Source organism: Antechinus flavipes, chromosome 3, assembly GCF_016432865.1.
Source record: "Antechinus flavipes isolate AdamAnt ecotype Samford, QLD, Australia chromosome 3, AdamAnt_v2, whole genome shotgun sequence".
Classification (NCBI taxonomy): Eukaryota; Metazoa; Chordata; class Mammalia; order Dasyuromorphia; family Dasyuridae; genus Antechinus; species Antechinus flavipes.
In genome coordinates this window covers 262,379,708-262,405,877 of record NC_067400.1, presented here as the reverse complement: position 1 = coordinate 262,405,877, position 26,170 = coordinate 262,379,708, and the positions used below count along the sequence as shown (strand labels likewise).

Genomic DNA, 26,170 nt, shown 5'->3' with positions numbered 1-26,170 from the left:
GTCCCCTTCTCTGTTTCTCCCTACTCTAGCTTCTCCCAGTTTCCGGAGTTCGGGGTGGCTTACCCCATTCCCCGCCCCCTGCCCCTCGGACGCGCGTGTCTCGCCAGCCTTGTTTCCGAGAGTACTGTGCAGCACCACACGTCCACATTCCACCATCCTGCTGTCCTCGTACGATCCAAATCCTGGGAAAATTCCGTCGTGCTTAGTCCTTCTTAAAAGGAATATTTTTTTGATTCCTTCGTTTTGTTGTTTGTTTGGTTTAAAATCCAGGATGTCCGGAGCAGTTTTCTTTTAAGAAGACCTTTTAATACATATCTTTTGTCTTTATTTTTGTTTAGGAATATATCCATCCCTTTTCCTTCCCGGGAAGGGACAAAAATCACGAGACTGGGGATTGAGGGAAGCAGTTCTGCAAAACCATTCTACCTACAAATTGGACTTGAGCAATATTTCACACCTACCATCCCCATTTCACCAAAAGAAAAAATGTTTTTCATATGACTTCTCACTAGGTCTGTAACGGGATAGAGGATTTCTACTTTAGCATCATTTTTGAGATAGTTTTGTACAGGGCTTGGACTCGAGTAGACAATTTCCCGGATTCTAATCTGGCCTCTTACTAGCTATACGACCCTAGGCAAGTATGTCTCCGTTTATCATCTGTAAAGATGAGTTGGAGAACGAAATGGCAAATCACTTAGTATCCGACAAGAAAGCCTCAAGTGGGAACGAATGAACGCTAACGAGATGGTCTTAGTGAAAGAACCACCGTGGAGGCGGAAGTCTGTACAGCCTCGCTAAATGTGATTTGAAAAGGCTTATTTTGAAACCAATAGTTCTTTTGTGTCTCCAGCTTCAAGCCCAGTGTTTTGACTTACACTTAATCCTGTTATATGAAGATTTTGCACGTATTTTCCGAAGTATTTCCAAAATCCCACGATAAAGTACAATTAGATACTAAATAATTTATATTAACGACGACAAAGCTACTCTGGTTTTTAATATCCACTTCCTTCCGACCAACCTCTCCAAATCTTACCCATGCCTTTGAGACGCTAAGCTCTGATCTTCCTTCAGCACAGCAGCTTTCTGAGGACTTCATTCAGGTAGATAGTTGCTCTAATAGCTACTTTTCTTCAACACTACTGCCAACACCCTGAAATTATTAATGGTTTTCATGCTGATGTTATCTTTCTTCTCCCATTGGATACAGTCTTGCTTCCATCTATCTGATACAAAATAACCAGGAAGCAATAAAAGACTTCCAGGCTACCCCTCAATTTAGCTACTCTTACAGCCTATCATACTACATTTTTTACAAGAGCTCGTTTGTTCACTTGTGAGATTGCACAAGTATTATCCCCATATTACAGAGAAGAAATAAAGCCAGAAAAACAGCTTAAGACAATGTGTTATCTGTAAAACAAGAGAATTCGATTCGATGCTCTCAAATTCCTTCCATAGACTTCTACAAGTCTATAATTCTGAGGCTGGTATGTGACTTGGCCAAGATGACATGAGTAAATGTTCTATTAAAAACACACTTTTAAAAATAAATGTCTAAAGACCCTGTAGAAAAAGATTATGTATTTCCACTTGTGGACAGCACCCTCATTTAGAGGCTCTTTTATCTGTTTTCTAAGTGTACATCAAATTAGAAACAGAGAGGACATTGTAGATGCCTACACACCAAGTGCAGCAAAAATTGGGAAGTCATAGGGGAAAGATGAATATATATATATATATATATATATATGCAGAGAGAGAGAGAGAGAGAGAGAGAGAGAGAGAGAGAGAGAGAGAGAGAGAGAGAGAGAGAGAGAGAGAGAGAGAAGGCTTCCAAAAAAAGAAAAGCAAGTTGGCACCACTTGAAGCCCTAATAGGCTGAAATCACAGCACTTATCTCAATAATGAAAAAATATCAAGGAGTTATACATCCTATATATGAGACCAGGCAGAATATATCTGGGGAATAATTTCTCTTCTAAAGGTTTAGTGTTTACAATCTACTAGATCCTCCTTTCCAGTCAAATGGTTTATTCTTTAGAAGCTATGTGCTATATACTCTTCTCTTACTTTTGCCCTATGCCATAAACCCATTTCTCTACCTCATCCCTGGCTTCGTCTAATCCTAGTCTCAGTAGATCCTGATTCCTTTGCTAGATCACCCATCAATCTATCAAGACACAATCATTCCTGGAAACTCTTCTCTTGGTGATCTCATCATATTTCAATTATGACTGCAGATAACTCCAAATTTATATATCCAGCTTTATTTTTGTCAGAACTCCAGTTAAACAGCATCATGTCTTTTGGATGTTTCTACCTGGGTGTCTTTTTGGCATTTAAAATACATGTTCTAAATAGAACTCATTCTTCCTCCTAAACCTGCTCCTTATAACCTTTTCTATTTGTTGTTTGATAACCAGAATTAGATTTTACACCCCCCTCCATAATCTGATTAGTTACCAAATCTGGTCGCTTTTTTGCTTCTATCCTCTATAACATGGCCATCACTCCAGTGTGGAGATTCAGTATTTATCGATGCTATTTTAATGCTCCTTCTATCCATCTACCTCTGCCAATGTTGTCCTGTTTTCAGTCAGTCGGCTGTACAAGTGCCAAAATAACTGTCCTAAGTACAGGTCTGACCATACGCTTTACCTGCTCAAAAACAAAGTGGCTCCCCCAAGTTGTGCTTTCTTCCTTTCAAATTATCTGGTATTACTTATCTATATTCATGTTGTATTTTCTGCCTACTAAATACTTTGAAGACAGAATGCCTTGCACATAGTAGACATTTCAGTTCCCTGAGGACAATCAGCTTGGTATCTTGTATAAGAGAAACTTCTCTTGATGTCTTCCTGGGTTGTTGAGGAAAAAGGCATAATTTGCCTTGTTTTAGAGATACCAAGTGGTCCAAGGCACCTGTGAGTTCTCTACTTTTAAAAACAATTTTTGTCTTTTTACTTATGACCACCTGAGACTATCCAGAAGTCTTTTGTTGTCATTATATGATTCTTATTTTATATAGATACATATATTGAGCTGAATACTTTTATTCTAATTCTAATTTTCCTAGGCTAGACATTCTTATAAATTTTTTAAATCAACTAAGTGGCACAGAGGTACTTTACAGAAAATTTCCAGAAATATCACCACTTACAGAATTTTAATATTGTTGTTCAGTTGTTTTTCAGTTGAGTCTCTTTGTAACCCCATTTGTTCTTGGCAAAGATACTGGTTTGCAATTTCCTTCTCCACCTCATCTTATAGTTGAGGAAATATGAGGCAGAATTAAGTGATTTTTCCAGGATCATACAGCTATTAATTACCTAAGATGAGATTGAACCCAGGAAGATGCCGTCCTAATACTCTATACTGTGCCACCTCACATTAAATCCACTCTGAATGTTTTCATGAAAAATCTATGCATGTTACCCCTTCCTTCTGTAATAAATTAAAATGGGTGGGGGATCTTGGAACACAGGGAACAATTTTCACTTTGGTATCTTTTCCCACTGTATTCCATGTTTGTAGGGCACAGATTTATGCTATTCATATTGATAAATCATACCAAGAATACTATGTATACTTAAAAACATAGAAAGATGTTGCAAGCCTTTGTTCCTTCTTTTGACTCCAACTAAATAGGAGGGGCTCACACTATGTGGCTCCTTTTTTTATTGTTGATAGCTCCTTGAATTCTGGGTAATTCTTTGACTTCTTAGACACTTTGAAATCAAGCATAGCCCAAGAAAAAACTCAGTTGTTACAGTCTCACAACTGTACCTTGACTGTTTGTTGTAGTGGCTGTATTAATCTGCAATTTGGCCAACTAGCCATAAATCCCCTTATAGAATTCATATTAACTAGTTCTCTTCTGTCATGTACCATCAGTGGATTTCATTAATGTCTCTATTTGTAAATTTGAACAGTGAAAGGGAAATTCTGTTGGTAATTATACCTATCGTAGAGACACAATTGCCAAACAGGTATAGACAAAACTTTTTAAAGTTTTACAGAGCACGTTATAATTTGATCCTGATAACCATCTTCAAGCTAGTCCAATTTATTTTTATTAGCACCAATATAGGCAATACTAAGCTTAGAAATGTAATTTACCTATATCAATGTATTATAAGACATAATATATATAAATAATTAGTATTCTTCATCTTTAGCTTAATAACTACTGATGAGTATATAAATGGGCACCTGAAGATTCATATTAAGCCAAGTATTATTATTGCAGTTTTTATAAAGAAGGATGTCTGTATATGTGGTGGAAAGAATAATGGATTTGGAGTCAGAGTGCCTTCTACCACTTACCTCTACTTGACCTTTGGCAAGCTCCTTCATCTTTCTGTGCCTCAATTTCCTCATAAGCAAAATGAGTGAGCTAAATTAGAAGGCATTTATGATACTTTTTCATTCTAAATCTATGACCTAGAATATGAGTCATAGTACAATTTGGCATGGTCTCATTAAGAAGCTACATTCACAAAATACTTTCTATCACCTACTTAAGTTAACAAGTGAATTTTCTATTACTAAAATTTCCTTGCCACTGCTTTAACTGCATTAAATTAAATGCTAAATACAATGAATACTAAGCATTTAATTCAATCATAAAAAAATTTAAATGGCTGCTCAACAGATATTTATGTTTATGCCTTTATTTGGGTCAGGAGCTGTTAAGCAGAGTTCAGCCTCTATTAAAGGTCTTTCATCATATGATTTTCTTAAAATATTAAAATCATTCCTAAAATTTTAGCAGACATTTAAAAATGCAGTAACATTTTAGTTATGATAATTTTAAAAATTTCATTTCAAGGAAGTTATAATGCACCTAAAATAAACCAGGCTCCTCTCCAAAGTATTTTCAGCAAAAATAAATACATAAATGTTAATTCTCTAAAAATTATGGTACCATTTTTGCTCAGTGTTATTTAGATAGTATTAAAATTGCATCATAAGTGAATCTCAGTTAAAGCTGAAGGCATTCATCACTCCTAATGTCTATCTATCACCAGGAAAGCCCATGCTGGCTGCTGCCACTCTTGACACTTGGCAGGAGCAAAAAGCTCAGCATATCCTGTGTTTTCTCATCACCAAATTTAGAAGGCTAAATTTGTGAGTTTTTATTTTGTAAGTATCCCTCATTGGAAGAGATGGATTCCAGTTTACTGTAAAGGAAACTTTTGTGAAGTAAATTGTCCTTTGATTTACACTATAAAATCAGATTGCTGCACTGTAAAAAAAAAAAAAAATGGCATATCGATATGGTAACATCACATTTAAGAATGATCTAAGGCCTTTCAAAATCATATATTAAAAAAAAACATTTTTATAAGTACCCAACATAGTAAAAATAATACTGTTAGAAGTCACAAAATTAAAAAAACTAACCAAAAAAAAATTCCCAACCCCAAACCTTCTTGTATTTATGGAATAGTATGTTTAATATTAAACCCAACAGAACAAAAATTAAATCAATGTTTGTATCCTGCATCCTCAAACTGATGTTACCACCATTTTAAAGATGAGAGAAAACCGAAGGAAAATGAAGTTAAAAGAAGAATTAAATAAAGGAAAATATAAGTCACCAGGAGAAGATTCCATAATAGTCTCAAGGTTGGGTGAGAAGCACAGCAATATCAGGAGGCGAAAGTAAAAGAAGCCTTTGAAGGAAGACAAAGGAAAAGTCTTGAATCTGATTTAGAACTTAATGGAGATCAAAAAGAGTGAGAATAAACTGATGGGAACTATAGTTTTCATGAAATGTGAATCACAACAGGTAGCATGCTGGAATTTGGGTATTTAGTAGCGATGGAAGCCCAATCAACCTATGTAATTTAAAAAACAGAATTAGACAAATTATTAAATGTACAGGAAAATCTTATGTTGATTAGTTAATTCAGCATAATACCATTTCTAAGTTTTCCTAATGTCAAATCACCAGAAGTTCTCTCTCCTTTCAGATAAATTCTCAAGCCAGTCCAAAAAAAAAAAAAATAATAACTAAATACTCACTACCATATCATGATAAGGGCACAAATGTCAAGTGGGGTTGTCTGAGTGAAATAAAGGAAATTTCTTTCAAGGCTGCAACATCTTAGTGCTATTTCTTGATTTTAGAAACAGAGTATTTCCCACTAATGGATGGCAAAATATCTTGGGAACTAATTTTATCCAATGGGAAATTTTCCATTTTCTCAATGGGTGAAAAATATTACTTCAATAATTATAAACCATGGATATGTAGCACTCACAATATGTGTTCTACCCACTCAAACCCTACAAAAAAGAGCCATGATTTGGTGAAGACAAACTAAGAAAAGCCATGAAGGTTTAAAGAAAAGGAAATTGGCTCAACTTCAAAATATACAATCAAGTATTTGTAGTCAAGTTTCAGTCATATATTACTGCAAATGAATGCTCCCACCAAGTTAAAGGTCAGGGGAGGAACTGAGTTTATATAGAGTTTATACACACACATTAGTACTATCATACTTTTTTTAACCTAGTTTTATTAAATATTGCTTCCTTGGGATATGTTTATAACAAACCCCAGAACATTTTCATGTAAGGATTCAAAGCGGTCATATTAAAATACAGCTTCAATATAAAGTTTATCACAGTTTTACAGTATTCAAAATGACAGACCTGCCTTAAAAAAAGAAAAAAAAGAAAAAAAAAAAAGAAAAGAAAAAAAGGACTATTACACCCAAAACATAAGAAAACAATTAAATAAACAAGTTTGGCATTTTTCATAATTTTTGTAGTATAAAACAGAATATTAAATCTATTACTGGCAAGCTGACACTGACCTATAATCTAGTTTGAAATGTGTCCCATTTAAACACACTATACAAGATTACTGTACAAAAAAGTTGATGCGCATTGTGATGAAAGAAGTGCATCCCTGAAAGTTTTTTTTTTTTTGCCAGTTTAGTATATTTATCTCTTTAAAAAAAAAAAAAAACAAATCATGTCAAAATGTCCTTTTCCTTTTTTAAACTGAAGGCTTTTGATTTTTTTTGTTGTTTTGTTTCATTTTTCAGCCTTGTTTAAAAACAATAGTGTCTATGGACGCCCACCAGGGGGCAGTGTAAGATTAGCCATTAAATCACGAACAGCTGGGAATATTGTGCATTCACCTGTAACAGAGAAAAATGTTAATTAGCTATTCGCAACATAGGAAAGAGGATCTTAACACAACTGGTGGTGGGGTTAGTGTTTAACTTGTAAGCAGTAATAAAAAATTGGAAAATTAAAAAACTTAACTTTATAGGTTATCAGCTATAAGGCAATATTTGGAATTTAGAACAAATTTCTAGTTAATTCAAATTCAGGGTTTTAATTTAAAAAGGTATTCAATAATGTCAACACTGAAAATTTTCCATAGTAAAACGTTTGCTTCGACTAAGCATTAATAGAAGTTAGATTTTAAGGTCATACTCGTTTCTATCCTTTGAACCTAGCAAATAAAAAGGTTATTTTTTTCCTAAGTGTTGATTAACCTACACAACATCAATGTGTTTGATGCAAAATTTTCATTAAAACCCTACTAGCATTGTCTAGGAAATCTACCAGAGTTTTCAAAAGAAATTTAGGTAAATGGTTATCCTTCTCAGAGTAACTTTAAAGCTACATGAACATTTTCTACTAAGTGAAATCTTTATTATCAAAATTGAGATTTCTTCAAGAAAAGTGTTATATCCATCAAAAGCTTCTGAGAAGAGATTTTAACCAAGAATGCAAATACAAGAAAAGTTTTGAGGTTGGGATGTGTTGTTTAATGTCTTTCTGCATCCTATCCCCTTACCCAACTTGCTCTGGCCAAACAAAACAAACTGATAGTTTCTCCCTATTCTTAATCTGGTCACTTATATATGATTATACAATAGTTAAAGAGTGCAACTAGTTACACAAAATAGTCTACTTTAAACACACATAACACCCTGGAAGAAACTGGAATCAGACATTAGCTATGGTTAATTGTTCTAGTAGACAATGATTTTTAGTTACTTTTCATTTAATCTTTAATCCATAGAAATGGAAAACTAGATAGATAAAGAAAACTGGAATATGAAAGTTTAACTAAATTATATTTTAAAAATTTCCCTCCAGAATAATGCAAGTAATACTAAACTCCACAAAACTTTCTAGCTTCCATTTATCTTCATGATTCTTAGTGTATAATTTTTTTGTAGTTCATTGAAAATTCATCACTCTAGGTGAAAAAGTCTACTTGGATAATACAGTTTGAAATCATCCCCATTCCCCTTCCCCAAGAAAGTATAATTTTAAATTTTACAAAATATAGTAATGCCACTCATTGACCTGTGAAAAATGAAGATTGTTAGATCTGATAGTATTCAACCTTGATTCTTGAAGAATTTTACTTTTCGCCCAAAGAAGTGAGAAGCCAAAGGAAGAAATGAAGATAGCAATATGAAAGTTGAGGAAGTATTATAATAAATAAAGCATAACCCTTCCTACTGCTACTGTATTTCTTTTAAGTTCTAATTCAGTTAAAACTTAAGAGGTAAGAAGAGACTACTATGGTTACTTCTGAAATAAAAAAGTACTTTTTTTTCAATCCCTTAGTTATGAGCATGCATAATATGGGAAACCACAATTTTCCATCATGTGAGGAAAAAAAAAACCAAACAACCTGCTAAGTGTAATTTCTTCTATGATTCTTAGTGCTAGAGAATTTTTACGTAACTTTAAGAATAAACTGAATGCAATCTTTTTGGAGAATAATTTCACTTCATTTCAAACTGTAAATTGCTATCTTATTCAGACTAAAGAGAGTCTTCTTTGAGATGAGTCAAATGGAGGAAAGTTCCCCCTTTTGAATTAAAAAAATTTTTTTAAAACAAAATTTAACACTGCCAGAAGTCAAAATTTTTATACTGAATACTACCATATAAAATAAAAATTAAAGGGATTTGACATTTAATAACATTCTGGTTTCTTTGAAAAGGTTAGGTTTGAGAGCTTCACTGAGCACTTGGTGAAAATGTTCACTTGCACCCAACCTGACACTTACATAAGAAGCCCATACAGCAGTGATGCTAGTTGTATCAGTTTTTATTCTTCACAAAACATATGAATATACACAACTTTTAAAGATAATTCTATTAATTTGTTATTCATCAGCCATGAAATATGATAAAGAAACATGCACTTCAACTTTGTGAGTTACAGAGTAAGTATCAATGCTGGGGGAAGCAGGGCTAATGGAAAATTTTGTTGTCCTAACTACAATCCTCTGGCAACACGTGCTATACATATAACTTTCTGGTAGTAGCATGGGGACAGTCCCATTATTAAATCATGAACAAAAGTAAAGTCTTGGCAACAGAGAAATGAACAAAAATAACAAGTGAGGAAGGAGATAAAGTGAAAGCAGACATTAAGGGGGTCACAACAAAGAGAAGTGAGGAGGAGGGCGCTTTCTCATCAGAATTTTAAGACCCATGTAACAAAATACCATCTACTGGTCATGTACCTTGTCGCGGTGGATTCATCTCGGCAAACCTCTTTAGAATGTTGCTAACCATCATTGGTGCAGCAACAGAAGAATTCTGCTGTCGGGGAATGTCTGCCTGTTGTGTTGTACCTGAAGCCATGTCATAAATAATTGGAACAATAATGCTAACAGGTTCCTGGGGAGGTACTGATGTTTTCTGAGTTAGCTGAAGCTGTAAGTGATACAACACACACAAAAGAAAGAATTAAAAGGTTTAAAAAGGTAAAAAAAAATAATTATCTTAATTTAAGAAAGTTGCTATTACTATATAGAAAAAATGAGATACTGTCTATAAACTTAAATTCCTTACTTTCTTGCAAGGTAAGCTTAAAGTATTTGCTTTAGAGAAGTAAATTAACTATTTCAAGACTTGGTTACCAAATAATTAATTTCTTTTGGTTCATTCTAACATTCATTGAGGGGCACTGGGGATAAAAAAAAACCATATAGAATATAACTGCTCTACAGGAACTTAAAATCAAACTCTTAAAACAAGTAAAACTAATACTTTGAGCTGCCAGGGTATTCTGGTGGAATAATCCACGAGGCATCTGGAAGTTTTGGGAAGAAACTGGGGGGGGGGGGGGGGGGGGGAGAGGGAGAGGAAGTATAAGCCAAGTGAAAAGTGGAATGTGCAAGGAATAGAGTGTAATTTGAAGAGTGTTATTTGGAAATAAGAAAATCATGATGTTAGACAATGATTTCAATACCATGGAGATTCATGGCTTTCAAAGCTATGGAAACACAAGACAAATTGCAAACATTGAATAGGTCAAGGGCAAGGAAACAGAGTATCTAAAATACAGTCTACAGACAAAATAATTTGGAATTGACCCATGAAATTCAAGCTTTCAAAGTATAGAAAACGAGGCCTATAATTTGGCAATATCTGATTGTTTATTATATAAGGGATACAAACTTACTTAATCACCATAAAAAGACCTCATTTACCTCTAAATCACTTTTAATTGTACTACTGGATAATACTTACAAAAAACAGCATTTTGGATTTGAGTACTACAGCAGGTGTCCCGGGAGGTGCAATAGGTGGTGCACTGGGAGGAATGGTAAGACAGAATTGCACATTCCATTTTAATTGTGTAGCTTGATCAGGGAACTATATTTAAAAATAAAAAGAAAATAACTGATAAGGCTATGTTAAATGGTAGCTCAATTTGGCATGATATGTTCTAATCTTTCAGACTGAACACTTGTTACAAGACCACAAAAATATCAGTTATATCCTATATTTTGATGAATTTATAATTTAAGAATTTAATTATGGATTTAGATATAACTATCTTATCTACTCCCTGACTAGAAATAAAATCTTCCCCAGTAAACTAGACAATTCATCTTGATTAGAAAGTCAATAAACTACACTGAAAACTAGGTCAGGGCAACTTAAGATGTGAATCACTATTTCAAGAGAGCAAGAGAGCTAACTGCTCTAAAACTGCAAAAGCTCTACTGGAGAAAGTTGTTTTTCTTTACCAATTTAAACAAAAAGTGACATGATGGGTCAAATTGATGTCCCACCTAGGCCAGGATTTCCTTTCTAACCCTCACAAAGAACATGGGCTTAGAAGGGTGGGTTTGTCTAACTTTACTCAATGTACTTTTTCTTTCAAAGGATTCTGAGTGGATAGAGCACTAGCCCTGAAGTCAGGAGGACCTGAATTCAAATTTGATTTCAGACACTTAAAACTTCCTAGTTGTATGACCCTGGACAAGTCACATAACTCCAATTGCAAACAAAACAAAACAAAAAAAGATTCTCTGAGGTCCAACATTCATCAGTCTGTTAAAGTTTTATTTAAGGTAATTATCATCTTTTCAGCCTATACCTCTTTCTTAGAAGCAACTCAGGCTGTAGTTTTCTTTCTACTATGCTATATGGTGGTTGCTTTAATTTGTTGTATATTCACTTCTTTCAAATTTTTAATAACAGACATTTATATTGCATTTTGATCTGGCTAAACCTCTGTTTCCCATCTTTATGTCAAGTATCCTGTTGTGTTTCAAAACATTTAAGATTAATACTTTGCCACATGGAACTCTGAATCAAAGGTTTTTTGAAAATGCCCTTAGATTTATAAATCGATGATCACATTCTCATAGCTACTCCCCATCTAGTATAGGTAACACAACCCCTCTGGACCCTCTAATACTGCAATATGAAACATGTATTATGTAAAAGCATTAAAGACTCATCCAACAAGTTCTTTTAAGGGTTTAATTTAATTTAATTTAAGAGGACCAATGCACTGACATTAACTCTCACTACTTGGCTGGCTTATTTCCAATTCTAGTTATGCATGTCCTCCATGGTGTCTTCTAAATAACTTCTCACAGGCAACTGGGTTATCACCATTAATGAAGAAATTATAAGCTAAGTTCATAATAACGGCAATTTCGCTGAATGATCCCTATTCCTATTTGTAGTTGTAAAATACCTCTAAGTAAAAAAGAAAGGAGGGGGTAGCTAGTGTGGCACAGTGGATAGAGCACCAGCCCTAAAGTCAGGAGGAACTGAATTCAAATCTGGTCTCAGATACTTAACACTTCCTAGCTGTGCGACCCTGGGCAAGTCACTTAATACCAATTGCCTTAGCAAAAAAAAAAAAAAAAAAGAGGCAGAAAGGTAAATGAATAATCACAGAAATAGAAGACGCTATTTTTATTCAAGTCATATTTTTGTTTATACATATATACATACATGTATATGCATATATGTGGATGTAATCAGAATCACCACTAACAGATCTAGCTTCTTTCCTTACAACTCACCAGCTCTAGTTTCATGATGTGCACGCAGTCCCTGAGGATATGTGTCGGAGCACCTAATAGCTTGGTGAAGGCTATTAGTGTATTGGCTTTAAACGGTGGTCCTGCAACCTAAAGAATTAAGAGAAGCAATTATTTTTTCCTTCCAACATGACTTCACATTTTATTTTTAGAAATGTTTAACTTACTAAAACTAAATATATACCCTTGTTTCAAAGAATTTCTCCAAAACTTGAAGTTCATCTGGTTTCCATTGTCCTGCATTTTCAGGTGTTACTTTTAGCTGAAGAGTCTGGTTGGTCTTGGGACTGAGGGCAACTCTGCACTTAAGGGCATCAGTCTTAAACATTATTACTCCAGGTTCATTGGAGTTTATTAGCTGTAGCTACAAAACAAAAACAATTTACACAAATATTAATATATTCAAGAGACTACAGAAGTGAATTATATTGGGACAACTGACTATATTCAAAATAAGAAACTTAATGATAAACAGCCAAAAGTCTAAACATCTTAATTTTTCATAAAACATTTAAAAAATGTGAATGGTTATGACTAAAAAAGTTACAATTAAATGACAGTTATTTTAAAACTCACCATGCTTATTTGCTTTGAAGCTTAAATAAACAATAATATTTGTGATGATTGAGTCACAAATGTCACATAAAGTTAATTACATGCATTATTTGAAAGTTTTACAATCAAAAGTGCCTGATAATCACTCCCCAAGCATGTTTAGACATGTAAAAAGAACTATCACTTTTAGATGACATTACTTATTTGATTTTAAAATCAGATATATAGATTGTTAGAATATTGAAAGTCTTCAAAAAAGCAAATATCTTTGTTTTAATCAGACTTAATGGCAGAATCTAGTGAAGTCTAGTTAAGTACTTCTTCAGCTTGAAGATGATATCTGTCACAGAGGAACTATAAAACGCTGAAGCACAACACTATCACATCAGAAATCACAACATAAATAAAACCCATTTATAATGCTAATATTAAGGAATGAGTGCTTGAGTCTGACTAGCTTAGTAAGATTAGGGAAATCATTTTAATTCTGTCATGAGAAGGAAAAACCCACATTCTATAATTTAGAATAATTCCTTTTACTTGTGAAATTACATATAAGGTATCAAATACCGTTTCTTGTTGAATAATCCTTTGAAGATGTCGTCTCATAATAACTGATCCAAGGAATCGCTCAAGTGGAGAGCAAAGGTAACTACCAGCCAAGCCAGGTACAAGTCCCGGAGTAGGAGAGGGTAAAAGTAAAACATTCAAGGCACTGTGAGTGAGGATGGTAGGTATGGATGCAGCCCAAGAGCGCTGAGGTAGTTTACGAGGTGGAGGCATGTTGGTTGGCATTGCTTGAGAACCTTTTTTTTGGGGAAAAAAAACTTGCTAATTTCAATTTTCAATGACAATTTTATTTTTCTCTATTTTCAACTTTACAATCCTTGCTATTTAAAAAACTGGGTTTTTTTTTGATTGAATAACCCATTCTGTACACAAGGCATTCATTATATTAGGACTCAATGTGGCAGCAAATCTGAAAAGTTAGAACACGCCAAAACCAAAACTCCTTTATAAAAAAGCTACTACATAGGTCAAGATTAATGACCTTATGTCATTATATTTAAATTCTTTTAAATGTGAAAACACAATATATTCGGTTATTATGAGAGCAAAGAAAATAATATTAACATAAGGTGCTAATCTATACAAAATAAGGTTATGAGATTTACTTGTTCCAGCCCGAGGGGAATGAGAAACATCTGGAACAGGAGAATGTAGAGATGGATTGGCTGGTGACATTCCAGGCATTCGTGTTGCTGGTGAGGGACCAGACAACTGAGGAGACCCTGGCCAATTTCCTGCTCTTCCACTTGGTGACACCATAGTATACGGTGAACTAGGATCAATGGTACCTGTATAAGTTGCAAAATTTTCATTATTTATTTCCAATATACTATTTCCATCATACTGAGAAACTGTTCAAATAAAAGGTTAAAAATGAAATCTATTCCTGGATCAACACAATAATAAATCTTAATGTTTCTTTTCAGAGCAAAGATATTAATGCTACCCAATTTGATTTTTTTCCTTTAAAAATGACATTTTAACTGAAGACTATATCCTAGCCCGCTACTTCAGAATCTAATGTGTAATTAACCAGATGGAGTAATATCTGATATCATCACCTTCATAAAGACTGAGAAAGGGTACAAGTCACCTAAACAAATACTTTATACAATAGTATCAATGCCTTACCCAATTAACTCACTAGACTCAAAGAGCATCCAAAGGCTCCAGGGAACTAGGGACTTCATTTTACATTCTTTTCTATCCTCCACACCACCTAGTACATTTATAAGGTGCTTTCAGATAAAGGTCTTTTGATCCATACAACCAAGATTGGCCAAAGTTGAATCTAAATGACTTGTTCAAAGTTACATAGCAAAGAAATGAGAAGACTGAGACTAGAGTCCACGTCTTCAGATTCTCTGCTCAGTTCTTTTTCCACAAGTGCATATTGTACATATAGCAAGTGCTCAATAAATGATGACTAATCAACTAAAATTAAGCCTCCATTAAGGCATATATTCATGACCTATCTGTCTTGGATATGTTTTATTATTCCAAGGTAAGGCTGACAAAGCTGAAAAAAGGATGATTAAGATTTTCTTCATTTGACAAATATTCAATTTGCTAATGTGATTTAGATTTATGATGCTGTGAAAGCCAACATCTTTTTTAGGACATGGATTTATTTAATCATTTCTTTCTCGATACTTTTGTAACTTTTTCTTATTATGAACTTGACAAACACCAACAAATATGAACATTTCCTTAAGAAATGGAAAAAAAGGCTTCTGTGAAACCACAGATCTGAAATAAACTATACATTTTTATTTTTCAAAAGTATAAATTAAACATGGAAGTACCAATTCTGCACTACAAGTCTGTCTCCTCAATTTCCTTTGACTCTCTTCTGCATATTTTATAAATGTTTTATGTTTGCTCTTTATATTTTCTTTTTTTTGGGTATCACTGTCATTAACCTTTCCTACAACTCTTCACCACAAAATACAAGCCCTCCTTTGTTACAAATAAATGATCAAACAAAACAAATGCATACATTGGCTGAGTTTATAAATATTTTTGTACATATTCTTAAATAAAAGACATTTTTTAAAAAGGAACCAGAAACTGTCTCTTACAAATATTCCATAAATTTCCAAAATGTTTTCCTTCAGAAAAATCTTTCAGTCTTATTATTGATTTCAATATGAGAACTTACCATGTGGACTGGCAAAGCTGGCCCCTGGTCCTATAGAGATTCCATGTGAGGAAGGGGGAGGAGTTGGAACGAATGATGCTGGTGATGGAGCTCTCAAAGCACCACTAGGTGAACTGGCAGCATGCAGATTTCCTAACCAAGGGAGATGTAATCATTGAGCAGTTTTCATTATACTGTACATATTTCAATAATTAAAGAAATGTATCATTGTATCAATATAGCTACTTGCTCCACAGATCTAGATTGTGAAACAGATTACTCAATGTCTATGGTAAGGGGAAAAAAAAAAAACAAAACCATCCTTCATAGCCAGCTTTCTGATGAAAAAACAAAACAAACAAAAAAAAAAAACCGTCATCCCAAACTGGTTGTTTGGCTACCTGTCCACTGCTGGGCTAGAATCTGATGCCTTTCAACTTGGTAGAGAAGATTAACTGTCACAAATGAGTTTGTGGAAGATCATTATATATAATTTTAAATATTCACATAATAAAGAAATAAGCAATAGAGTTTAATAAAGATGCAGAGAAAGAGAGCAGATAAATCAGCAGGAAGAAAACATTGGATGAAAAGTAACCTTTACATGACTAGGGCAAATAACATCAAAATCTAGTTTATTGCTTACCAATATATTGATTGCTTCTAATGTTACTTGAAGGCTAAACATAACAATACAATGAGTGATATTTTACCTGGCGACTGTGTGTGCATCATAGAAGGAGACTGATTGACGGTATTATGATAAGATGTGGGTGGTGAAGTAAGAGGATAAGCTCCTGATGACCCTGGTTGCTTTGGAAATGGCTAAAAGTTTAAAAATAAAAGTGAAAACACACACGATATGAAATAATACAATTAGTTAACATTAACTCCAAATGAATAAGTACTCAAAAATTTTCTTTCAGATTTGTAAAAAGCTTTCAAACTATTAAAAAAAAAAACCAAACATCTTCCTTATTAAATGGGAGGAAAGGATAGTCCTCCTACACATCATTATTATGAAGTCTATTTTTAAAAATTTGAGTCTTATATGGTTATAATGCCTATCATCCCAAGTACAACAGAGACTTCCCCACCTCCCACACCCCTTTCCAACCTAATTCTTGAACCACTTAACAATGCTACTTCAAATTAAGATAATTTAACACATTCCCATAGCATTTTTTTAAAACCCTCTATTCCTCAAACATCTAATGCTCTGGCCTGAAACTACTAACTCCCTCTGGTTCCTTTTCTTAAAAAAAAAAAAAAAAAAAAGTAATTGTTATTTTATAGAATAAGTCTAGGATCTGAACTTGTGACTTTTCCACAGAAGTAAATGAATCAAATTATGTGGCAACTATCCAGTAATTATACTCCTGTGAATTCTTTGCTGGTGTACTAGTTAATATTTTCTTTCTTTCCCATGTTGGCCCTTAGTGAACTAGTTCAATTCTATGCTATCTTCTTCAAAGGACTGATTTTTGATATTACTGTTCCTGCTCTGTCAAGTCTCAGCCACTTCCATTACTTCCTGCCTTCACTCCTATGCTGTTGGAGAAAATCACAACTGGGTCTAATATAAAATTCTTTTATATAACCTCAACTAAGTTTTTATTGCTGCTAGGCTAATTAATTCATATCCCATTTAGCACAGCAGCTCTTCCAAATGTTTTCATTGCCCCTCAATCCTTGGTTTCCATTTCCCTCACCTTTTCAGTTGGGAACTTTGCCTATTTTAATAAAAAATATGAGGCCATTTGCTGAGAACTCTTCTCTTTTCTCTTCCTCTTTATCTCATGTTACTCAAAGACCCTTTGCCAATATCATCTTCATCTGTACCCATGAAGAGGTGGCCCTTCATACCAAGATGAATTTTTCCACATGCGTTACCTGGTCTCATTCTTTCCCATCTTCTCTGGTAGACATATTATGTCTATCTATTCTCAAAAAATCCTTATAAATCCACCCATCCTTGATGGCCACTACGTCTCTTCTTCCTTTTGTGGCTAAATACTATGAGAAAGAGGTTTACAATTTTTCCTTATTCTCTTTTTAACATTCTCTAATCTGACTTCTGATTTCATCATTAAACTATTCTCTCAAAAATCACCAATTCTAATGGACTTTTGTCAATGTTTAGATTTCCTGACTTCTGTGACTCTTTTGAGACTGTCAATCATCTTCTTCTCTTTACTATATTAATCTTTTCTCACTAGATTTTTGTGACATCATTCTCTCCTAGGTCATAGCTACTTCCTATAGTCCTCTGTGATCCAGGGACACTGGCCTCCCTGCTGTTCCTTGACCAAAACTTTTTTTTTTTTTTTTTTTTTTTGGACTCAGCATTTTCAATATCTATCCCTCATGTTTAAAATGCTTCTGCTCTAACTTTCTACTTTTTGGTCTTCTTCAAGTTCCAACAAAAATTCCATCTTCTACAGAAAAGCTTTTCTTATTTCTAAATGACTTCCTGTGTTGATTATTTTTAACTTGTAGTGTATATAGCCTGTTTGTTCATTTATTTGCATGTCATTTCCCCCATTAGACAACTTGGGAATGAAGGATTTTCCCTTTCTTTGTAATTCTAGTACTTAGCACAATGCCTGGCATAGAGGAGGCACTTAATAAATATTTATTATTATATTTATTAACTGACATGCTCATAAGAGAAATGTCCGGCTTCCTATTGGGACTGAAGATAATATTCATGTAAGAATTCAACAAAATTTAAGAAGACTCTTCAGGAAAGTGTGTAGGAATAAAAGAAACCAGGGTAACCAGCAGGAAGACATATATCAATTTCTAATCAAGATTAGGTCGACTAAGGACAACCAGCTTAAAGTTCATTGGTTTTAAATATTTTTAGCTCACTGAATGAAGCATGTTATAATTTAACCACAGGAGAACACTGGTAGTGTAGGATATAGTACAATGGGTCTGGAGTCAGGAAGACCCAAGTTAAACTCCAGCTTTTGCCTGCTTCAGTTTGCTTAGTTGTGAAACAGATATAAAAATAATATCTACCTCTCGAGGTTTTTGTCGATCAAATTGCTTACGTGCTCTGAAAACTTCAAAAGGCCGCATTATGATGTGGGGGTCTGCTATTCATATGAGATCATATGATATAGAGCTCCAAAGAACTTTAGAGGTCCATCTAGTACCACCACTTTAGAAGCAGAAATATTGAGATAGAGATGTGCCTTGCCCAACATCATAAATGGAAAAAGGGCGTGATATCTAGGTCCATTATTTAATTACAGATAATGCAATGTGGGCACCCAGTAGGACCCAGCTAAGTCAGCAATAATCTCGTGCTTCTAGGGCCCTTCCAGCATCTTAGATCATGTTTTATTACTAGAAACTTTCTGAAACTCCTCCACAGAGCTCCCTGTTCTATGTAAGTGTAAGAAAACACTTGTCCTTTGAGTTGTCTTCAACTTAGGGTGAGAAGAATAGGAAGGACTAGGTAACCAATGCCTGGATATACCATAATAGGAGCACCTGAAAACTGAGGGATCCTCTATGAATTGTACCTGTCAAGCACAGTTTCTCTTCTGATAAGATGACTGGGCATTTGATTTCTGATTCTGCAATAAGGTCAAGATTTTTTGACCAGACATAAAAATTAGTTATCCTGCCTGTGGGATCTACAAGGAGAAAATACTATACTATAAAGTCACCTGTATACCTGAAATAAACTTCTGATGGGAGGAAAAATTTTAAACTGATATACTGATTTAGAACTTGTCATTTACATACAAGGTGACAGCTTTTTTTTTTTGGTAAAGTTTTAATATCACATGATGCATTTAAGTTTCTATTCAAATAAGATAGGTTTAAGGGAAAAAATAGATTATATATATATGATACATTCTTAAGCTGTTAGCATACTTACCTGTTGTTGAGGGGGTGCTTGGGGCTGTAGCTGTGATATTAAAGAATCCATCATATCACCCCCTATTGGAGATGGGGGGTTGTCATCTTCATTTACAGATCGTCTTCGAGCATCTTGGTTGCTATCAACAAACATGTTCAGGAATGTCTGTAGATACATAGAAATACATTGTTTATAGGATGAATGCACTATTTAAAATGTTTTTAATTTATTCAAAAAATATCTAAAAATCAGCCAACAGAGATCTCATGGCCCCAAAAGAGAAACCTTTCTTACATCAAATTCACACCCTAAAACAGATACTCTCAAGATTGGTGGCAAAAGTCAAAATCTAAAGAATAAGTACCTTGTCACATGATCACCAAAAAGCATTCTGATTAGAAAGCTTTTAAGTGTATGTTAGTACAATCAGACAAATGTTTTCACTCTTGGTTATAGTACAATCACACAAATGTTTTCACTCTTGCTCAGAAATGAAAACAATTATTTTGACAATTTAAGTATTGAAGTATTAAGACATGAAAAACTCTTAGGCCTAGTCCACAAATCATTTGCTACTAATTAAGCTAATAATTAATGGGCAGGTCACATAACAGCTCTAAGTATACCCTAGGCTGGGGTTTAGCTAGGCCTAAATTGACTAATCTGTAAAATGGTTGGATTAAATGATCTTTAAAAACCCTTCTAGCCCTTATCCGAACTTTTGAGCAACTTTAAAAATTCTTTCTTTTTTAAAATTGGAAGTATACAACAGAGGGAGAGTGGAACACCATTGGTAAGTGTAGAAAGCTGAAACTCTTGAGTCTTGCACTGAGGTCAGTTCAAGCACTTAGGGCTAATTACTGATTGGACAATACTCTATGGGCATGTGCTTGGAAAATGGTCCTTCCCACTATCCTGTGCTGGCTCAATGATTGGTGTATACAGAGGATTGTAGGAGGGATTAGGAGGTGGAGTAAGACTAGCCAGGGTCACTTTAGTGGTAGATCCATCCTGTTCACTTCTATCCCTAAAGACCAAGAATAAAGACTAAGGGCTTTTGTTATCCTGATTCTGGCTGATTCTGGAGGTATCTGGGGTGCTAGCATGGACGTCACAGTTAAATACTAAGTTCCTGCTCTTCTTTTCCTATCATATTGGCCTGATAAGAACCAGGAAATGGAAAAGTTTTCCTGACTGCAGACTACACTGGGCATAACTTCCAAGGTTTGTAGCAGCTTTTCTGATGCCCCAAGAGGGATGAGGATTCAAATAGGACAAAAATGAGTTTCAATAAACTTTGTCCAGGAGAAAGTAAATTTCCTTGATGGCAGGAACTAATTTTTTTGTCTTTGTAGCCCTAATACCTAATAAACAGGACAGAGACAGGGTTTGACTCATGACTTCAAAGATATAGGGAGTTCCAAAATGAAGGAACCCCCTTTACCAATGCAGACTGTTTTTTTTCTCTTAAACATTACAGTTTTAGTTATTGAAAAGCACTGAAAGTTAAGTGACTTGTTCAGTCACACAGCTAGTGGATGTCAGAGGTACAATTAGAAAATCTAGATCTTCCTGGCTCTAAGGCTAGCCCTCTATTCATTATGTCAGGTTGCACTGGAACACTACAATTAGCACATAATAAATACTTAATTAAAGACTTGCTGAATTGAATTAAACCCTACTAAATAAAATCTACTTTCCTGGCTTTAATGCCTTCTGAAGTATTCTAATGGGTAGTACCATTCTTTTCAATGTCATTTCCTAATCAGATGGAAGAGAAACTAAGGACATATCATTTTTGGTCATCTCATTTTAAAAAAAGAAAGTATTTCTAAAAGACAAAGTTTGCCACAAAATCCAAGCAGACACATGTAATTTAACAAAATTCCCATAATCTATGTTTTTAGAATGAATTCAGAGTAGATGAAACAGATGGACTAATTTTTTCCATTAAAAAAAAACTTAAATGATTTTCCTCTGCAAAGGAATATTTCAGGGTACACTTTAATGTTTCCTCACATATTTAATATTGCTATAATACTTAAGACTATTACCTTCAGTCCTGGTGCCGGATAAAAACCTTCAACTATTTTACTGTTGTCAAAAAGACTGTAGGCTCCATCACGTATTGCTACAACGCCCCTACTCCGGCAGTATATATCAATACAATACATATTCCTAAAAGCCAGCCTGATATGAGTAGATGATTGAGGCAGAATTGAGAAGCACTGGTAGGCAGTATTAGTTCGTTGCGTCAGGCCTAACATTGGCACAGTGGGGAGCTTATTGATGGCATTTAGTGGAGCTTGGGTATCAAAAAGTACCTATATAAGAAAAAAAAAACACACACATACACATTGAGAAAAGTTAAATGATCATTAATACATATGCCAGCATTCAGTGTTTAGCAACTGTTACCTTCAGATTTCATTCTATGAAGAAACTGGAAGCACTATTTCTAAGGCCCTTTTGATGCTACCCATCAAAATTCCCCTTTGACAATATCTAATACAATGAGACATCAAACAAATTAAACACCTGTGCTGTTTTAAAATTTTAAAAGTTCTCAAAAAGACCCCAAGTGACAAATGTATTCCTTTCTCAACTTATGAATAACTTTTGCATACAACTCTGACTTTAATTAAATCCCAGGAACTTATACTGGTTACCTGTAATAACTGGACCACATTTGGGGTTTTGTTGAACATCTCCTGGAGCTGATGGAGGATAGTATTGTGACAGTTACTGCAACCTGAGTTTGGACCAACGGTTCCCAATGAAATATTAAATTTCTGATGCGAAGAGTTCCACTGAATGCTAATCTAAGTAACAAAGAACACAAACTTCAGAACTTAAGAAGTGCTAATTTAGATTAGGCTAAAGAAAAACCCCAACAAAGAAAGAGAAATGTAGAAAATCTAAGATCTGTATGTGAAAGTCAAAGTTTTCTTATGCTGAGTTAAGTTCTCAGTTAAAAAACTAAGGAAGATACTAATATAGGTGAGCTTAAGCTCTTTGCTTTTTAAGTCAGGACAGAACAGTTGGTAAAGAATTAATAAATCAGTTTCTCAAACAGTAAAATTTAGCTGATAAAAAAATTACTACAGAGGTCAGAATGCACAAATTTCCAATCCAATATAATGCCTAAAACAGTATTTGAATTTATCCAGTTTCTTTTCTGAAATGAAACAATCTTTTGATTCTTATTCTACAATACCAGAGAGCACTTAAACAAAGGGAGTTATTGATTATACCATAAGACATGCTTATCCAGTTAATATTATATCCTTAAATATCTCAAAATCTATTCTTTCATTGTTAGAAAGACCATCATGAAAGCCACTGAATGTTAGTGTAAAGATATCTAGCTTTAAATTTATGTATGGAAAAAGATAAAAAAAAAATTTTAAGTGACATCAAAGTGACCCCTAAGTTTCCACTTCCCCCCTTCCCGAGGCAATTGGGTTAAGTGACTTGCCCAGGGTCACACCACTACGAAGTGTCAAGTGTCTGAGACCAGAATTGAATTCAGGTCCTTTTGACTTCAGGACTGTTGCTCTATCCACTGTGCCATTTAGCTGCCCCAAAGTGCCCCTTAGTTAAAAAAGCAGCAGTGTTTTCATCAATTCTAAGATTTCATCAAATTTGTTTAGGGTCAGAATTTTCAAAATAAAACCAAACCCCACCATTTTTTATATTTATAGGCTGTTTATAACTATAAAGTACTCAAACTTCCTCTATAGTGGTCACTTTAAAACTATAAGTCTTCCTGCTTCCTGAATTAAGAGGGTCACTAATCACTGTAAAAATAAAAATTGCATTAAGTCAAAAGGTAAACAGAAAAGTCCCTAAAATTATAGATACTCATTGGAAAGGATGTATTATACAATTAAGAACATAAAACTATTCCCTCTGCCCAATGAATTTAATTGTGTCTCAGTAAAAAGCAGAACTGAAAAATAATGTAGTACAGAAAGAGTGCAGGGCTTAAGAGTCAGGACAGAATGAAATTCAAATCCTGCTTCCTATACATAATAGCTGTATGACTTTGGCAAAGTCATTCAGTGTCTCTGAGTTTCAGTTACTTTAAAAATAAAGATGAAGACAGTACTTAACCTCCCAAAGTCCTAAATTTGAAGATACAATTTCTTTTAGCACTTGGTAAATCTTAAAGCACCAGGCATTCATAATAATAATAATAACAACAATAATATTTATTATTATCAGAACTACTTGGTGAGAGGATCCATAAAACTTCTTAAGGAAATATAATGAAATCTTGCCCTACACTATTCAGTGATGTACTGTATTGAGAAATATTTTAAATTAAAAAGCTAAGGAAAATTTATTTTTGGCACTACTTAGGTAAAAAAATATTCAAAATAATAGCACTTTATGCCTTATGAAATATTATTTAATAAAAGCTTTTTATCCTTTATAAGTAAATGATTTTGAAATCTAAAAAAGCCTCTGGATCATAGGCATAGTTCTAGAGATGCAAGAGGTATCAAAGGGCCATCTAATAGGGCTCTCATTCCAAAGAAGAAAAAATTAAGTTCCCAGGAGGTTAAGTCCTAAGACTAAGTCTCAAAAGTCTTCCTTATATTTGTACTCCTACCATAAGAAAGAAACTTCAGATTTCCAACTTTCTGAACTCATTTAAAAATCCACAGCTACCATAATAAGGACTTAAATCACTTACTGAGCTTCCCTTGGTGGTGCCATAACACAAAATAAGCTTGCGATAATTATAGACACGAACTTCTGAGAAAATATTTAGATGAGCAGGTATATCTAGTGGAAAGATAAAAGAGAAAAGGAAATAAGGTTATGATATACACAAAAATAAGAATAAGCTAAAAAGAATCAGAAAAATCACACTTACCTGGTAGAGACCGTGCAAACTCTAATACACATTCATATAACTGTGCAATACTATTCCAGTCATTAAGAAACATCTCAACAACTTTCCGACCACCAACAGGTTCAGACAATAAATTTTCATATGTCAAGTAAACATGCCTTGTTGGTCCTGAGGTATTAAGAGCAAAAAACAACAACAACAACAACAACAACAACTGTTGATAACTGGTAAATGAAAATTGATAAATTTGTTAAAATTCATACAAAGTATATAGAATACCCCACCTTGTTCTCTGGTAGAAGTGCTACTAAGTGGACAATTTGCAAACACTAATTCTGCCACCCATGTACGGTTGTTTCTACCTTGCAACCGGAAAGTGCAATCGAGAAGAGCACGATCTAGTGCCTTCTGGGTTTCTTCACTTGTGCCTTTACATGGAGGTATTCTGATAATGAAAAAAATTACATATAAAATATGTATTTACATTAAATACACACAATAGCAAAATGTTCACATTTAACTAGGTTGGAAACAAGCTTCAGTTGTAACAGCACTAAAAGTAACTTGCTACAAAAAAAATGCTATTAGTAAAAAAAAAAAGTATAAGGTCAAATTTTGCAAAGAGACACTAATCCTAGTCAGTAATCTAATATGGTATAAGATTCATTCCAATGAAAAAAGTGACTGATCAGGAAATACTTTCCAATAAGCACATCTAAAAAAATTGCTCAGTAGTGAATGCTGAGAGTGACTGCAATACAAGGACATTTTAAAAATTACTTACAAAAACAAATTTTGATTATGTAGTCATCATAAAAAATCAGAGCACAGGGAAACATGACCAAATGGAAAATCTATAGATTTGGATTCAAAGCACTATCCTGCTTCTTATCTAATGCTAATGGACAACTATTTCTTTTTTTTTTTTTAATTTAATTTTTATTTAATAATTACTTTATATTGACACTCATTTCTGTTCCGATTTTTTTTTTCCCTCCCTCCCTCCCTCCGCCCCCTCCCCTAGATGGCAAGCAGTCCTTTATATGTTGGATATGTTGCAGTATATCCTAGATACAATATATGTTTGCAGAACTGAACAGTTCTCTTGTTGCATAGGGAGAATTGGATTCAGAAGGTATAAATAACCCGGGAAGAAAAACAAAAATGCAGATAGTTCACATTCGTTTCCCAGTGTTCTTTCTTTGGGTGTAGCTGCTTTTGTCCGTCATTTATCAATTGAAACTCAGGTCTCTTTGTCAAAGAAATCCACTTCCATCAAAATATGTCCTCATACAATATCGTTGTCGAGGTGTATAATTATCTCCTGGTTCTGCTCATTTCACTTAGCATCAGTTCATGTAAGTCTCGCCAGTCCTCTCTGTATTCATCCTGCTGGTCATTTCTTACAGAACAATAATATTCCATAACATTCATAATTTACCCAGCCATTCTCCAATTGATGGGCATCCATTCATTTTCCAGTTTCTAGCCACTACAAACAGGGCTGCTACAAACATTTTGGCACATACAGGTCCCTTTCCCTTCTTTAGTATTTCTTTGGGATATAAGCCCAATAGAAACACTGCTGGATCAAAGGGTATGCACAATTTGATAATTTTTTGGGCATAATTCCAGATTGCTCTCCAGAATGGTTGGATTCGTTCACAACTCCACCAACAATGCATTAGTGAATGGACAACTATTTCTACCTCTCTTAGTTTCAGATTCCTCATGAGAAAAATAAGGGACAAGATTGGATGGAAATACAACTAAAAGTTAATTAATGTTAGCTCTCTAAATTTCTTT

The 26,170-nt window shown here is 34.2% G+C and overlaps 1 protein-coding gene across 1 annotated transcript in view; it reads right to left on the bottom strand.

Moving 5' to 3' along the window:
- Window positions 1-4,663: 4,663 nt before the first annotated feature.
- Window positions 4,664-26,170, bottom strand: part of MED14 (mediator complex subunit 14) — a 60,256-nt gene continuing 38,749 nt past the window's right edge. The window contains exons 17-31 of the mRNA XM_051985025.1: window positions 24,649-24,809; window positions 24,386-24,532; window positions 24,203-24,294; window positions 22,170-22,322; window positions 21,555-21,824; window positions 19,519-19,665; window positions 16,334-16,445; window positions 15,642-15,773; window positions 14,086-14,268; window positions 13,481-13,716; window positions 12,540-12,719; window positions 12,338-12,445; window positions 10,539-10,664; window positions 9,527-9,719; window positions 4,664-7,163 (exon numbers count right to left, since the gene is read on the bottom strand). Of these exons, the coding sequence (XP_051840985.1) occupies window positions 7,090-7,163; window positions 9,527-9,719; window positions 10,539-10,664; window positions 12,338-12,445; window positions 12,540-12,719; window positions 13,481-13,716; window positions 14,086-14,268; window positions 15,642-15,773; window positions 16,334-16,445; window positions 19,519-19,665; window positions 21,555-21,824; window positions 22,170-22,322; window positions 24,203-24,294; window positions 24,386-24,532; window positions 24,649-24,809 (2,314 nt within the window). The 3' untranslated portion in view covers window positions 4,664-7,089. The remainder of the gene's footprint in view (window positions 7,164-9,526; window positions 9,720-10,538; window positions 10,665-12,337; window positions 12,446-12,539; window positions 12,720-13,480; window positions 13,717-14,085; window positions 14,269-15,641; window positions 15,774-16,333; window positions 16,446-19,518; window positions 19,666-21,554; window positions 21,825-22,169; window positions 22,323-24,202; window positions 24,295-24,385; window positions 24,533-24,648; window positions 24,810-26,170) is intronic.